This window comes from Symphodus melops (genome assembly GCF_947650265.1).
Source record: "Symphodus melops genome assembly, chromosome: 5".
Taxonomy (NCBI): domain Eukaryota; kingdom Metazoa; phylum Chordata; class Actinopteri; order Labriformes; family Labridae; genus Symphodus; species Symphodus melops.
This window is the reverse complement of record NC_136695.1, coordinates 2,139,684-2,154,896: the sequence shown is the minus strand read 5'-3', so window position 1 is coordinate 2,154,896 and position 15,213 is coordinate 2,139,684. Positions and strand designations below refer to the sequence as shown.

Sequence of the window (15,213 nt, the reverse complement as noted above, 5' to 3'; positions counted from 1 at the left end):
CAAATGAGACAGCTGGGAACAATCAGGGCGGGGCAGATAATCAGTAGACACATGAGGACAGGAAGTGAAGGATCTGAAATGAGAGGAGAGGTTAGTGACACAAAACAGGAAGTAACAAAATGTAGAAAATAAAATATAAAACTAGGACACAGAACTTGACATGACACGCTCGGCCATTTTAGAAAACTAGCATGATTTTAAAAGTAGCATTCTCTCAGTGCTCCTTCTGCGTCTCTTTCTTCCTTTTTCAGAGAACACGAGTTATCATTGATTATTTAATCTAACATTGTGTGTGTGTGTATGAGTGTGTGTGTGTGTGTGTGTGTGTGTGCGTGTGTGTGTGTGTCTCACCCTCTGACAGATCTGCTTCATGGTCATCTCCTCCAGGTTGGCCTCCTTCAGCAGCCTCTGCACCGTCTCCTTCAGCTGCTCGTCCGTCGGTGCTTTCTTGATCATCTTGATGAGCGGCTCGTCATCGTCCGAGCTGTCCTCAGCTACACACACACACACACACACACACACACACACACACACACACACACACACACACACACACACACACACACACACACACACACACACACACACACACACACACACACACACACACACACACATTTACACAGTTCCCAGTCAGAGAACGAGTGGAAACAGACCTGTGTATGTGCTTTGAATCAGATCTGACTGTGTTGAATCTGATTTGCAGGTTTAATGTGACCAAAGCTGAAGAAGCAGACTGAGCAGACTGACTGTGCAGACTGAGCAGACTGACTGTGCAGACTGAGCAGACTGACTGAGCAGACTGACTGAGCAGACTGACTGTGCAGACTGTGCAGACTGAGCAGACTGAGCAGACTGAGCAGACTGAGCAGACTGACTGTGCAGACTGTGCAGACTGAGCAGACTGAGCAGACTGACTGTGCAGACTGTGCAGACTGAGCAGACTGAGCAGGTCTCACCTGTGTTTGTGTTGTTCTTGCTGTTGCTGCTGCTGTCGGCCTTCTTGGTTTTAGCTGCAGGTTTGGTCGGAGCAGATTTCTTCTTCTTGGGCTGAAAAACAAACAAACAAACACCTCAAAGACAGTGAAGAGTCACAGTCATGTGTCACTGTCAGCCACCCAACAACCACAAACCACATCCTTTGTTGCGAACTATTATGAAACTGAATGCACCCCGACTTTCATCTGTTCTTACATAAAATGGATATAAATAACCAATCAGGCTCACATGAGTTTGTTCCCTCGTGATGTTCAGTATTTTGATGATTCAAACATTATTTTAAATGTAGTCTGAACTTATGTGTGATATGTCTGTTTTATTGTTCTCTGTGTTGACCAGCCCGAGGTCTGCAGACTTTCCTCTGTGAGATTAATGTGATTTTTAGACAACTAAACTAATGAACTCAACTTAAAGACAGAATGAGGAAACACACAGTCTGTGAATATTGGAGCAATGCTCCACCCAGTGTCTAAAATGGGTACTGCAGTCCAGTGAAAACACTGAGGAGCCCCTCCTCTCTACAATTCAACAAACTTAATTCATCCCTGTGGAGCAGCGACGGGGTTTCTCTTCACCACATCAGAAACACAGGTTTGAGTACGATCCAGTCGATGTGCATCGTGTAGTGAGCGTGCACCTGGAGGGGCGAGGAGGAATCTAACCCTCATGACACCCTCTGAAGTGTCTTTATGATGTCTGGTACCTTCTCCTCGGCCTCGCTGTCCGCCTCAGACTCAGACTCGTCTGAAATGTTCTTCTTGGCTCTTTTCTTAGGCGGACCCGTCTTCTTGGCCGGCGTCCTCTGCCTCTTTACCGGAGCCGATTTCTTTGGAGCCGACTTCCCTCTGCCCGACTTTGATTTGGGAGACTGAAAGGAAACGTCGCTGGATTAGGAGTTTAAACCCATTTCTCTGTTTTAAACACACGCTGCACAAACTGTTTGAAACATTTAGAAAAATAATGATACAAACTGACTTCCTCTCTCTCTCCCTCCCTCGCTCACCCGCTCTGTGCTGAGGGATGAAGACGACTCGTTACTTCTCCTCCAGTAACTGAACCACAGTTATGTGGTTAAGTCACATTGACTTATCACACACACACACACACACACACACACACACACACACACACACACTTTGTGTGTCAAAGTGCTTTACACAAGACATCAAAAGCATCATGACAGAGGAAAGAAAAGGTACATAAAAAAAAACAAAAAACTGAAATGATTAAAACTTAAAATTTGTAGTAATAATAATTCAAATAAAATTAATTTAAAGGATTTAAAATGTACAGTGCAGAGTAAAAGATTAAAATCATTTATTAAAACATTTTAGTTAAAGGCTGTAAACAGGTGAGTCTTTAACCTGGATTTAAAAGAGCTGAGAGAGTCAGCTGACCTGCAGTTTACTGGGAGTTTGTTCCAGATATACGGAGCATAGAAGCTGAAGGCTGCTTCTCCATGTTTAGTTCTGACTCTGTTCCAGATATACGGAGCATAGAAGCTGAAGGCTGCTTCTCCATGTTTAGTTCTGACTCTGTTCCAGATATACGGAGCATAGAAGCTGAAGGCTGCTTCTCCATGTTTAGTTCTGACTCTGTTCCAGATATACGGAGCATAGAAGCTGAAGGCTGCTTCTCCATGTTTAGTTCTGACTCTGTTCCAGATATACGGAGCATAGAAGCTGAAGGCTGCTTCTCCATGTTTAGTTCTGACTCTGGGGACAGAGAGCAGACCTGGACCAGACGACCTGAGTGGTTCTGGGCGGTTCATAGATAATCAGATTCTTTGTCTGAGATTCAAAAAAAAAAAAAATAATAATAATTCAGATTACATAATTTACATATTAAGCAAAACATCATTTGTGTTGGGCAGTGGGCCCAGAACAAACGATGTTCTGTGATGAGTCAGTGGTTCTGTATGAAGCCAACACAGAACAGGTCAGTATGAACAGACATGTTACACGAACATATGAATGATATAAACAGGCTTCTTAACTTACACATGCAGTTCACAACAAAGAGACTGTGTGACAGGCTTCTGAGCATATCATGAAGCCTTTGTATCTACATTAGTGAAGCAGCACTGCCCTCTACTGGACATGATCAGTGACTACATCAATGCCTCTGCTCTGCTAATTAGCATACTGATAATGTTTCAATGGGGCCATTCAGTATATATTCTTATCAAACACATCAATAACTGAATTAGCTCAAAAACGTTCATCATGTCTTCAATTATTGAGGCGTTTTTGTTTCTTTTTTCAGACACAAAGTATCAGAGTAGATGTGGCTCTGTACCTGACAGTTTGTCTCTCGCCTTCTTCAGAGTGTTTCACTGACAGCGTGTGACGTGTCAGCCGGCAGATCGAAATAAGATTTTTATTTGTCTTCTGCTTCTAAATGAGGATCTGATGCTTTTAATTGCCCCACAGGGATAAATAAAATTTCAAAAAAATAAATAAAATAAGAGCTTTTTCAATGAACACATTAAAGTCTGAATTTTAGTACAACAGGACTTTGAACAGAACAGAATACGTTGTTTAACTTCATGCAGAATTGCAGACATGCAGAAACTCAGCTGGTACAAACAGGAGAAGGTTTTTTTGTTTGTTTGTAATGAAGACAAAGAAGAAAAGGTTGAGTTCATGTGAGTTTATTCAGGATGTCAAACTTCAGCTTGTTCACACATCAAATCAGTAAAGTGTGTTCAATGTCTCTCCTTCAATCATTTCATGAACACATTCACTTCATCCACACAATCACTTTGTTTGATCAGAATCTAAACCAGGATTTATCTCCTTATTGATTTCATCAGGACCATTACATTTTGAAAACACCTCAGAGGACATTTTTACATCACTTTGAATATGAACACCAACATTTATTCTGACTAACTCCTTTCTTTAAGTGGGATTTGATAGATTTTATACAAATGTACAAAGTGGTGAGAAGAGAAAATCAGCATGAAAGAAAAGTTTGCCTCTCTCTCTCTCTCTCTCTCTCTCTCTCTCTCTCTCTCTCTCTCTCTCTCTCTCTCTCTCTCTCTCTCTCTCTCTCTCTCTCTCTCTCTCTCTCGACTCTGAATCAGAACAGAAACAGCAGCATATAAATGTATGAACACAAATCATCATTTTCACACAGAGAAATGTCAGTTCAGGTGAACAAGAGTCACGGTGAGCAGTGAAAGAGTCCACGGCTAAACAGACACAGGAAGGAGCGTCACTTAAAGACGCTCAAACATTTACAGAACAGACGAGAAGAGGTCAAAGTACCGCCCATACAGTTTGATTGACAGGTGACGACCATCACATCTCAGCAACGAGCATGAATAAAAATCAAGGTGAAGATTTGAAACACAGAAAGTGAAACATCTGTCTCCTTAAAGACTTCTGTCTATTTCAGTTTACACAACTCAGCATACTCTCCATATTCAAAACCATAAACCCTGAGTCCAGCATGTAGAGGCTGAGTGAATGTGGTCTGGACTCTGTGGAGGAGAGTCATGGTTTCAGAGATGCTGTAGAAGGACAGAATACCTGCTCCGTGATCCAGGTACACTCCTACTCTGGAGGACTGAGGACCTGAGAGAGGAGTCCTGACTTTGTCGTGATAAAAGTTATAACCTAAGATGGAACAATCTAACATCCAAGATTTGTCATTAAATCCAAATAAACACTCATCCCCTGCTCTGCTGGTATTCTTGTATGTGACTGCTACATAAACTCCTAATCCTCTCCTCTCCACCTCCCAGTAACAACGTCCAGTCAGACTCTCTTTACTCAGGACCTGCCAACAACCAGTGAATCTGTCTGGGTGACTAGAACAAGACTGGGTCTGATCTGTAAATGTTGCTTTTCTGTTCTCATCCGATAATAACAGCTCTGTGTTTACTGTGTTTGGATCCAGTGTGATGTCACATGAATATTTTAAGAACCCAGCTCTGGTCTTGGGCTCAGATTCTGGATCTGGTTCTGGTTCTGGTTCTGACAATAAAACATCCACTTCAGTCACTGCCTGTGAGACGTTTGTCCATTTCTTTCTCAGGACGCCCTGTAGTATATCTCTGACTTCTAACATAGCTGCTGTCACGTCCTCAAAGTACCTCAGAGGACGGATCTTGATGCTGGATGAGTGTGTAGATTCACTGAGTGCTGACACTGAGGGGTAGTCCTGTAGAAACTGGATGTGGTCCTGTGTGTTTGACAGCTTCTCCATCTCAGCGTCTTTCCTCTTCAGCTCAGTGATCTCCTGCTCCAGCTTCTCCTGACGCTCTCTGACTCGACTCACTTCAGTTTGCTGCTGGGATCTGACCTGCTGCCTCACATCAGGGCGTCTTCTCACCAAGCCTTGGATCAGTGCAAAGAGGATTACGTCACTGTTCCCCACTGTTTTATCAGCAGAGCCATTGATAGCTTCCACCTCCTGTTGGAGCAGCTTCACATCTTTCTCTCCGTCCTGGATTCTCTGCTGGGTGTTTAGTCGACTCACCTCGAGCTCTCTCTGCTTCTCGCTCCTTTCTGCTGCAGCTGAGACTGTGTCGTGACCTTTGTGTTCGTCCACAGAGCAAAGGTGACAGATAGACTGCTGATCAGTGCGACAGAACATCTTCATCACCTGATCATGACGAGAGCACACGTTCTCCTGGAGCTTCTTGGAGGGATCCACCAGCTTGTGTTTCTTAAAGACAGCTGCTTCATGATGAGGCTGGAGGTGATTCTGACAGTAAGAGGCCAGACACTGCAGACAGGACTGACAGGCTTTCAGTTTCCTCCCGGTGCAGACATCACAGGCTACGTCTTCAGATCCAGCATAGCAGTGATCTGCAGGAGCGGCTTGGAGTCCAGTCTTCTTCAGCTTCTCCACTAAATCTGCCAACATGGTGTTTTTCTTCAGGACAGGCCTCGGTGCGAAGTCCTGTCTGCACTGAGGACAGGTATAGACTGCCTTATAATCCTCTGTATCCCAGTGGCCTTTAATACAGTTCATGCAGTAGCTGTGTCCACAGCTAAGAGTCCTCGGATCCTTCAGGAGATCCAGACAGATGGAACAAGAGAAGGATTCCCGGTCCAGCTGAACTCCTTTCTGCGCCATTTCTCCTCTCTGTAACAACGACTGTGTGAGATTCTCTCTTCCTCTGAAGCAAGTTTCACCTGTTATCCACTAAGCATGTCTGTGCATGTGCAGCTCTTGTTGGTTACACCCATCCATAAACTGTAGATCTGAAGGGGAGGGAACCAGGAAATCTGAGGACAGAGGGCAGCAGGCTGTGTGTGAGAGCAGGAAGAAGAGGGAGGGCTGATAGAGAGAGAGAGAGAGAGAGAGAGAGAGAGAGAGAGAGAGAGAGAGAGAGAGAGAGAGAGAGAGAGAGAGAGAGAGAGAGAGAGAGAGACTTGTTTACATTTCTCTTTTAAAAACACTTCTCATGTCAGATTGTTGGGGATGAATTCTTGTTTGAATCGGAGGCTTTCTTGTTTCTGAAATGAGCTCTTCTGCAGTCCTTAAAGTTCAGTCTGCTTCAATGAGGATCATTTTAATACAGTCCTTTTCTCTGAATCCCCACAGTACCTGAATGCACCACATGATCAGACTCTGCAGCTAACTTGTAGACTGTGACGACTGACTGAATCTGTAACAAAAGTTGAATAAGAGGAAACCTCGTGCAGCTGCAGCTCCTCCCTCGGCACTTCCTGTCTTTTCTATTTATCATTATCGTCTGCTAGTTTCTGCTGCTAACTAGTCTATTCTCACTATGGCACTTTATTATATGATATGTATATCAATACTATGTACAACTGTACTTCTGCACATGTTCACCAAAGTGTGCTTACATTCATTTAAGTGATCTATCTATCCATCCATCATCTAATACATCATTATACTGTTTATGGCCTTTGTTAATTTGCATCAAGGTGAGCATCCCACAATGCATTGCTAACTGTCACAGTCTGCTCTGCTCCTCCCCCGCTCTGCTGCTCAGTCACACACCTCAACAGTCATACTGCTCTCACCTGCTCGGAGTCTATATGCAATGATATATATATATATATATATATATATATATATATATATCACCAGTATATATGCAGCTTCACTTCACTCATTCTTTGCCAGATTGTCTTAGCTCCCATGCCCGACTCTCCAGCACTTATTCCCGGATTGCCTACCTGTTATCGACCCGACCTGCCTCCGACCATCGTCTCTTGTCTCAGCCCCGGTAAACCTAGTAGCCTTCGGTTTATGACCACGAGTATTGCCTGCCTGTTTCCTGTTCCTTGTCTACCTGTGGCTGGTTGGCGTTTGGACTGTTCCTGCTCAACCAGAAAGACTCAACAGATCATCTTTGCCTCTCCAGCTCACTTCTCCTGGTCTGTTGTCTACCTACGTGAACCTGATAAATAAAGACTGTTTTAAAACGAAAACACTGGTTCATTTGTGCTGCAGTTGGGTTCACTCCAAACCCGTTACAGCTAACTACAGTTCAATCAGGAGAGACTTCATTGAGAATGAACAATCATGTATTAACAATGAAAAGTGGGACAATTATAGAATGAAAAGTGCAAAGTGTTTTGGGGGCGAGACTCCATCATGACGACTTCATGAGCTCTGAGGGGTGATGAAGATGACGCAGGACAGGATGCCCCCCCATGGAGTCTAGACCCTGGTGGGTTTCAGCCTGGATCTGGACTCTGCTGAGCTGGATGGAGGTGATGGGGGTGGAGGAGGGTTACAGCATATGAAGCACAGACAGACTGTGAAAGGGAGAGAGAGTTTTAAGCTTTTGACTGAAGAAGATTGTGTTCACATCTTCTCCCCTGAGTTCCTTTTTATTGTTTTGATTCCTGAATTAAACATCTTCATCTCGCCTGGTTTGACCCCGACCTTGTCCTCTCTGACTCGGTACTGAAGTCCGGCTCCCTGACTCCATATTATCGTCTTCCTGTGTTGACATTCTGATCCAGTCACAAACCAGGTGATGTCAACCGCTAAGTCCAAGTTCCAAAACTGTAATCAAGAGTCCAACACAAATCCTAGTTATTTAAATGTATTTGCTTGTTAGAATTAGCCGTCCCACTCCACTTCCTACTTTCAGTGTGAGAAAGTTCCATCTGTCCCATCCAGGAATACTTCTTCTTCTTCTGTGGATTCTATTGGCAGCTTGCATCAGAAAACTGTCATTCTTCTTAGTCTTTGGAGTATTACAGCAGTTGGCATCCTTATGTTGCATTACTGCCATCTGCTGGATTTAAACGGTCATTTCTCCTTCTCCTCTTGAATTATAGGCGTTACATTCTCTTGATAAGGCCAGTCTCTGTCAAAAATCTAAAGATTTCTTTTATAACTGCTCCCAAAGCTTCTTCTTCTGGTACAGAAAAGCCAATATTAGATCAATATTTGTTCTTTTCCATATGTCAGCGACACAGTGAAAAACTAAAATGAGCAAAACTAAAAAGCATTTATGAGCAACAAATTATACAAAAGCAAAAATGTAAACAAAAATTATACAAAAGCTAAGCAAAATGTCCCATGTTTTCTATAGAAGGGGCTGAAACAGTCAAGTCCAGTGTATGAGAAAAGGGGTGAAGGATCTACTGGGTCAACCGGCAAGTCAGCCATGCGCTGTTAGTCGGTCCGCACACCTTTCTGCAAGTAACAACACTTGATATGCTTGGCACTTATTATCCAATAACCAGTGGCCCTGAGTTTGTTCAATATTTGCCCCGGCCTTGGTGCTTGTGTTTTCTTGTGATAGTGATCAAGTATTAGTTGTGTGATAATTCCTTCCTTCTGAAGTATAATTGAATGTTTCAGCTCAAAAGATGCAGAGGACTTTCTCAACCATCCTCAAGTTGAAACACCTTATTAGTTTTTGGTAGCTTAGCTGATTTTTGACTAAACCACTTCAGCTCCTCTTTAAAGCTTTCTCTCTGTGCTGCCTGGATGAGTGCAACAGAGGCCATTTTTCTCTCCTCCACACTAACAGGTCCTGAGACTTGTAATTCTTTGCCAGTCTTTTTATCCTTGCAACAACGTTGAGGGCTGTATTCCAGTCCCTGTCCCTTTCAAGAGCACTTTGTCTTCAGAACCTCTACCTCTGGATCACCAACGAGAAACTCTGGGAAATGTTCAATCTTGACAATTTCTGGTTCCCATAAAAACTTTGGTCCAGTGAGCCAGTTTGAGTCAATTAAGTCTGCCACCTTGAGACCCCTTGACACGTGGGTTGCTGGATTTTGATCTGTTTCGGTGTAGAACCATTGTCTTGGATCTATAGTGTCTCTTATTTTCTGGACGCGATTGGCTTCATTTTTAATGTACCCGAGCACCACCTGTGAATCTGTCCAGAAAGACTCATCTATCTTCAGCTCACGCTCTGTTCAAAGAAAGTTACTTACTCCAGCAGAAACTGCAGCTGCAGTGAGCTCAAGGCGTGGGATGGTGACGATATTTGTAGGAGCCACTCTGGCCTTACCCAGGACCAGTGCACTATGGATTTCTTCTTCAGCAACAATCCTGATATATGAGCATTGTCCGTACCCACTGCTGCTGGCATCTGATGTAGCTCTATTTTTGGACTGTGCCAAGGTTCTCAGGAATGAGACATCTTGGTATTTGAATGTTTTGAAGATTCTTCAGGTCACAGAGCCATGTTTCCCACTTGGTCTTGAGTGCAGGGGGAACAGGTTCATCCCATCCAACACCACGCTTGCACATTTCTTGCAGGACTTGTTTTCCGTACAAGATTTAGGGAGAGAGAAATCCTAATGGATCATACAAACTTGCAACCGTTGCTAGGATTCCTCGTCACGTGGCTGGCCTTTCTTTGAGGATGACACTGAATGAGAATACATCAGCTTCTACATTTCACTTCACTCCAAGTACACTCTGCTTTGGAATCTCACTGTAGTTCAGATTTACATCTTTTCAGTCACTTGCACATTCTGTCTTGGGAATCCTCCAGTACCTCTCTGTTGTTACACACACATTTGTGTAAGCGCAGCTTTCCTTTGCCACAGATTTCTTGTGCTTCACTGACCAGTTGTTTTGCCTTCTTAACTGAATCAATGCTGATGAGCCCATCATCCACATAGATATCTTTGCGAATGAAGCTGGCTGCCAGAGGGTACTCTTTTTCATAGTCACTGGCAAAGTGTTTCATGCCATAGTTAACACATCCAGGAGAAGATGCTGCTCCAAAAATACACATTCGCTTGTGATATTCCTTGGGCTCAGTGTCTTTATTCCCAACTTTTTCCGCCATAGGAACCTGAGGAAATCCCGATCTTCTTGGCTAACATGGAAGCGGTGGAACATTTTTTACACATCGCACGTGACGGCGATTTGGCAATCACGAAATCTGCACAACACTCCAGTCAGAGCGTCCTGTGAGTAGGTGGTGGTTTAGAGAGGTGCCTTCAAATCTGGCAGAGCAGTCAAAGACAACTCTGATTTTCTCTGGCTTCCTTGGGTGATACACCTCATGGTGCAGAATGTACCATACATTACCATCCTTTGGTGTGCTCTCTGCTTCTTCACCATCCTGAAAAACACTATCCATAAATTTCAGATAATCCTCTTTGTACTTGGGATTTTTCTCCATTTTCCTTTTAAAATGCTTCAGCCTGACTGTAGTAAGCTGCTTGTTGTCTGGAATTTGTGGACATTCTCTGAAAAGGTAAAGGCATTTCCAGATGACCTTCCTTATTCTGATGAATGTTTCCATTCAAGAGCTGTAAAAACTGGATGTCTTCTTGAGATATGTTTCCTTCTGGTTTGTGTCTTGAAAGTCTGTTTCCTGCTTTGATCACAGAGGCAGGTGTGATAGGTGGGAGTTCCTTTACAGAGACACGACGGCAGATTCCTGTCACGTCCATTGAACTAGTACAAGGTTTAATGGATCCCACAATACTCCTGCCTCAGTCTTTTTTGACTGCATATGGATCGTAACGTTATGACTTTTCTTGGTTTCAGAGCCCAAGCACAATCTTAACCAATCAGAAGTCCTGCAGGACAGTTCAACAGATCTGGCATCTCATCTGTAATGCTGAGAAGATGGGCCCACCCTTTCGCTGTCTCACAAGTTGGAATACTATTTTTCTCCATGTCCATGTGTTTTTCCCCCTTTCTGATCATCTCACCTCTGTTTCAACTTGGGAAGGTGGTTGCAACAACCCTATCTTGTGTATTTCAAGATCTGCAGAGATTTCTCCGATCACCATTTTTTGTCTTTCTGAGTCCTCAAGTTGCTTTGAACTAAAACCTTTTAAGAGTAACATACAGTGAAAGGATACTTAAAACATCAGAACAATATTTTCCAACTTATTGAACATATCAAACAAGTACCATAGTTCTGATAAATGTACTATGTATTTGGGAAAACTTCACATTAACTTGATATTAACCGTTTTCTGAACTTGAAAGAAACAGTCTGACCTGGTATTCCAAAGGCGTTGTGACTTGTTTGTAGAACTGCAATGTCCATTAATGTCCTTTGATCCCTTTTCAACAGGGCTGGATTTAGCACCTGCAGCTCAAATGTCTGTCTGATGCAGGAACATGTAGGCAGATCTTCCATGTGGGCTGCAGCAACAAAGTCCTTAAAGCATGGCCATCCAAGAATCATGCTACTATCTCCTGGGATGGCGACGTTTTTCACTATAACTGCTTCCAAAGTTTCTTCTTCTTCTGGTACAGAAAAGCCACTCTCCAACTGATGTTAGATCAATATTTGTTCTTTTCCATATGTCAGCAACACAGTGAAAACCTAAAATGAAGTAAATGAAAACAAGCATTTATGAGAAAAAGTAATTATAAAAAAGCTAAACAAAATGTCTTTTACAAATAAAAATACAGTTGCATCCCGTGTGCACCGTCTGTCCACAAATGTTTGGTCTCTCTTCACATTCTTCACAGAAGAGTCTCCTTCATCCGTGTTCTACCGTTGGCAATAGCTCCACGTGGCACACTTAGTAACTTCAATTAAACATGTGAACACCACATGCTGACCACTCAGCGCAATACACAATTTAACCAGTAGGTGTCAGTAACTGTACATAGCACTGGACAACCTTTCAAAATAAAACATTTCCTGAAATTAAAACCAAAATTTGTACAAAGAATCAATTTTCTGCGACAGCTTCAACTTTCCTCCCTTCATCTTCATCTTCACTTCCACACAGTAAAATGTCTTTAATGTTTCTATTGTCCATCTCCTTTTAAGGGCATTCATCATATCTCTTCTATTTCATTCTTCCTGCATTCAGTTAATACATGATTCAGTTTCCCTCTCCCCACACTGAGATGGCTGTGAAAAATGGCCGACGTGTGAATGTGGTCTGTGCTCTACCTGGGCCTAACAAGTCCCTTATTTGCACCGAGTGTCCTCCGAGTTGTCTCCTCCACTTGCCTCTTAGCCCCGCCCACCAGAGATGCACGGAGGAAACGAAGCCGAGGAGAGAGGACAGAGGAAATCATCTTTAAGAGAATAGATAGATAGCTGTCAATCAGTGAATCTGTGAATTACATGTATCATGTGCTCTGTGTGACTGCAGCAACATAGATCAGTTATTGATGTGTTTGATAAGAACATATAGTGAATGGCCTCATTGAAACATTATCAGTATGCTAATTAGCAGAGCAGAGGCATTGATGTAGTCACTGATCATGTCCAGTAGAGGGCAGTGCTGCTTCACTAATGTAGATAAAAAGGCTTCATGATATGCTCAGAAGCCTGTCACACAGTCTCTTTGTTGTGAACTGCATGTGTAAGTTAAGAAGCCTGTTTATATCATTCATATGTTCGTGTAACATGTCTGTTCATACTGACCTGTTCTGTGTTGGCTTCATACAGAACCACTGACTGTTTGTGCTGCTGTGATCAAAACTTTATCAAACTAAACTCAGATACATGAGCTCGTCTGTAAACAGAGTCTCTTCTTCAGGTCCGTTTCACCCGGTCGTCATGACTACGGTCAACTCAGAGTTTGTTCTCATGGGGGGAGATCACTCCCATGATTCCCCACCAGTCAGAAGACTAGAACAGAAACATACACACTCATTTCTCACTACAGGTAAAAAAACAAAGCGCTGTAAAAGACTGAGAGAGGAGTTGTTGTGAGAAGTGAAAAAGGTCAAAGGTCGTGTTGAAGTTTGACAGATTTCAAAGCAGAGAAGACTTTGTTTGAAAAAGTTTCCTTTTAATGACCAAATGAGTCTGTGAGCATTTGAAAGAGAAGATGGAACAAAGGAAACAGAAACATGTGAAACATCTCTTCAGCTCATCACAAACTTTTTACATTTCTCTTTATTTTTATTTTTTTGTACATTCAATAATCTTTTTGTAAATCTTAAACATCACTTTTACACTTTACACACTGACACTTTAAACTGTTTACAGTGTTCTGTTCTATATTTAATATTTTTGTACAACTCATTTTATTGTTTAGTTTATATTCTATTGTTGTGAAACTGAGTGTTTATTGTTATTATTGTTATTGCATGGCCTGTGGTAAAGTCCTTACATTTCACTGCACATCTGTATGAGTGACAAATAAACATCTTGAATATTGAATATTGACTGTTCACAACATGTTCACACATACAGGTCACTACAAACAAACACACAACAGAGATGTACACTTTAACACTGGAACAGGTACAACTGTGCATTTGGGATGCTAACCGAATTAGCCGGCTAAACAGTTAGCTTAACTCGTGGTCATAAACTTCACAGAGAAATGACCTTTTGTGAGACAAAGAACTTGTGGAAGGACTGTTGATTTGAATCTAACACCCAGGATATGACACACAACACTTGTGTTGATTCTGGGAGCTGAAGATCCACATTCACTCATCTTCATGTCATTGGTGACTTTCTAAAATGAAATGAATAAATCACACAGCCAGCAGGTGTCACTGTTAGTCAATCCAGTACATGAACACTTCAAGCCTGAGAAATCTAATGTGTTGAAAACATCAAATCCTGACGCCGTCCTGACAGAGACAAGACCAAGAACATTGAAGGATGGAGACCAAGAGAAGAAGAGCAGGAGAAACACTCTGCGTGTCCTTAAAGTGGTTTAATAACATGGATTATGAGACGTGCACAGAAAGGTCTCACTTCCTTCTAACTCTGCTGTAATAAACACATAAACATCCACACAGCGTCAAAAAGCTCTCGACCTCCTTTCAGCTCAAACAGCAGACTGACTGGATGGATGACATCAGATAGTCTCTGTGTCCCACGTTTGGGATCACATCACAATCTCGCTTTTATTTACATCTGTTCCTTTCAAAATAAAAGCATACCGTACTACTTTCCTTGAATTTCCCTCGGGATCAATAAAGTATCTATCTACATAGATACAATGTTTTTGATTGAATTGAAAGAACAGGAGAAGGAACCAGACCATGATCACTGTTGTGTCTGTAACAACTTTAAATAAATATAGACGGAGACGGAGCTTCAACTGAGAACGATGCTTTCACTGTTGAACGGCAGGTTACAAAAATCACATATCACTGCGCCAATGTAATAAACTAGGACTTCAGCTACCAAGAACATGCGCTGGGGTAAAACGAACGTATAACTCCGCATGGAGAAATAGTCCATAGTCGACTTCCTCCTCTGTTAAATTGAATGGGTAATACACAAGTATAATAATACACATCACAATCTCTCATTTATTTTCATCTTTTATTTTCATCTGTTCCTTTCATGATAAAGTTTGTCTTAAAACAGACTCTGAAAAAGCTTGCCGTATTACAGCCCTACGCCCGAGCGAATCACGAATGCTTGCGAATTTCGGCAGCCTATCACACCAGTCTATGCAAATTTTTGGTCCGTCTCATAATTATTCCGTCATGTAGGAAACCAGAAAGACCTGCACCTGTCCCTCCCCTTACTGCAGCATGATAAAAGAAGGGTTATCTGCAGACAGATCAGTGTTTGGTAGAAAGGCTGATGAAGAACGGTGACAAAAGAAAGATGTTTTAAATTCATCTTTTTGAGAAGTTATTTGTTTTCTTCTGATCAATTGTGGAAGTTGATCTTTGTTCATCCTGACAAGCAGAACTCAGGCTGAATTCTCCACAGGTTTCCTCAGTGGACTTACTGTAGTGAGCTGCTGCTGTGTCGGAGTGCAGATGGTGAGTTTCTCCTCTTCACACTTTGATGGAGCCACTCAAACATGTTGGGCTGGGAAGACAATCTTTGAA

General features: G+C 42.4%; 3 protein-coding genes across 5 annotated transcripts in view; 1 reads left to right on the top strand and 2 right to left on the bottom strand.

The window, feature by feature from the left end:
• Positions 1–15,213, top strand: part of LOC306823717 (NLR family CARD domain-containing protein 3-like) — a 77,108-nt gene that overhangs the window by 35,980 nt on the left and 25,915 nt on the right. Inside the window, exon 1 of one of the 3 annotated variants that reach the window (XM_079343490.1) lies at positions 14,871–15,144. The exons of the other annotated variants lie outside the window; for them this stretch is intronic. The gene's annotated coding sequence lies outside the window, so the exon portion shown is untranslated. Of the gene's footprint in view, positions 1–14,870; positions 15,145–15,213 lie in introns of those variants that run through there. 3 annotated transcript variants of the gene reach the window in all.
• On the bottom strand, positions 41–3,100 carry LOC306823266 (uncharacterized protein; the record flags this gene model as incomplete). The annotated part of the gene is made up of 6 exons (XM_079342721.1): positions 41–73; positions 352–494; positions 960–1,050; positions 1,703–1,883; positions 2,003–2,051; positions 3,094–3,100. The coding sequence occupies 6 exons, from the start codon at positions 3,098–3,100 to the stop codon at positions 41–43; spliced, it is 504 nt and encodes a 167-aa protein (XP_079198847.1).
• Positions 4,393–6,090, bottom strand: LOC306823265 (tripartite motif-containing protein 16-like; the record flags this gene model as incomplete). Its single annotated transcript, XM_079342720.1, has 1 exon — positions 4,393–6,090. The coding sequence occupies one exon, from the start codon at positions 6,088–6,090 to the stop codon at positions 4,393–4,395; it is 1,698 nt and encodes a 565-aa protein (XP_079198846.1).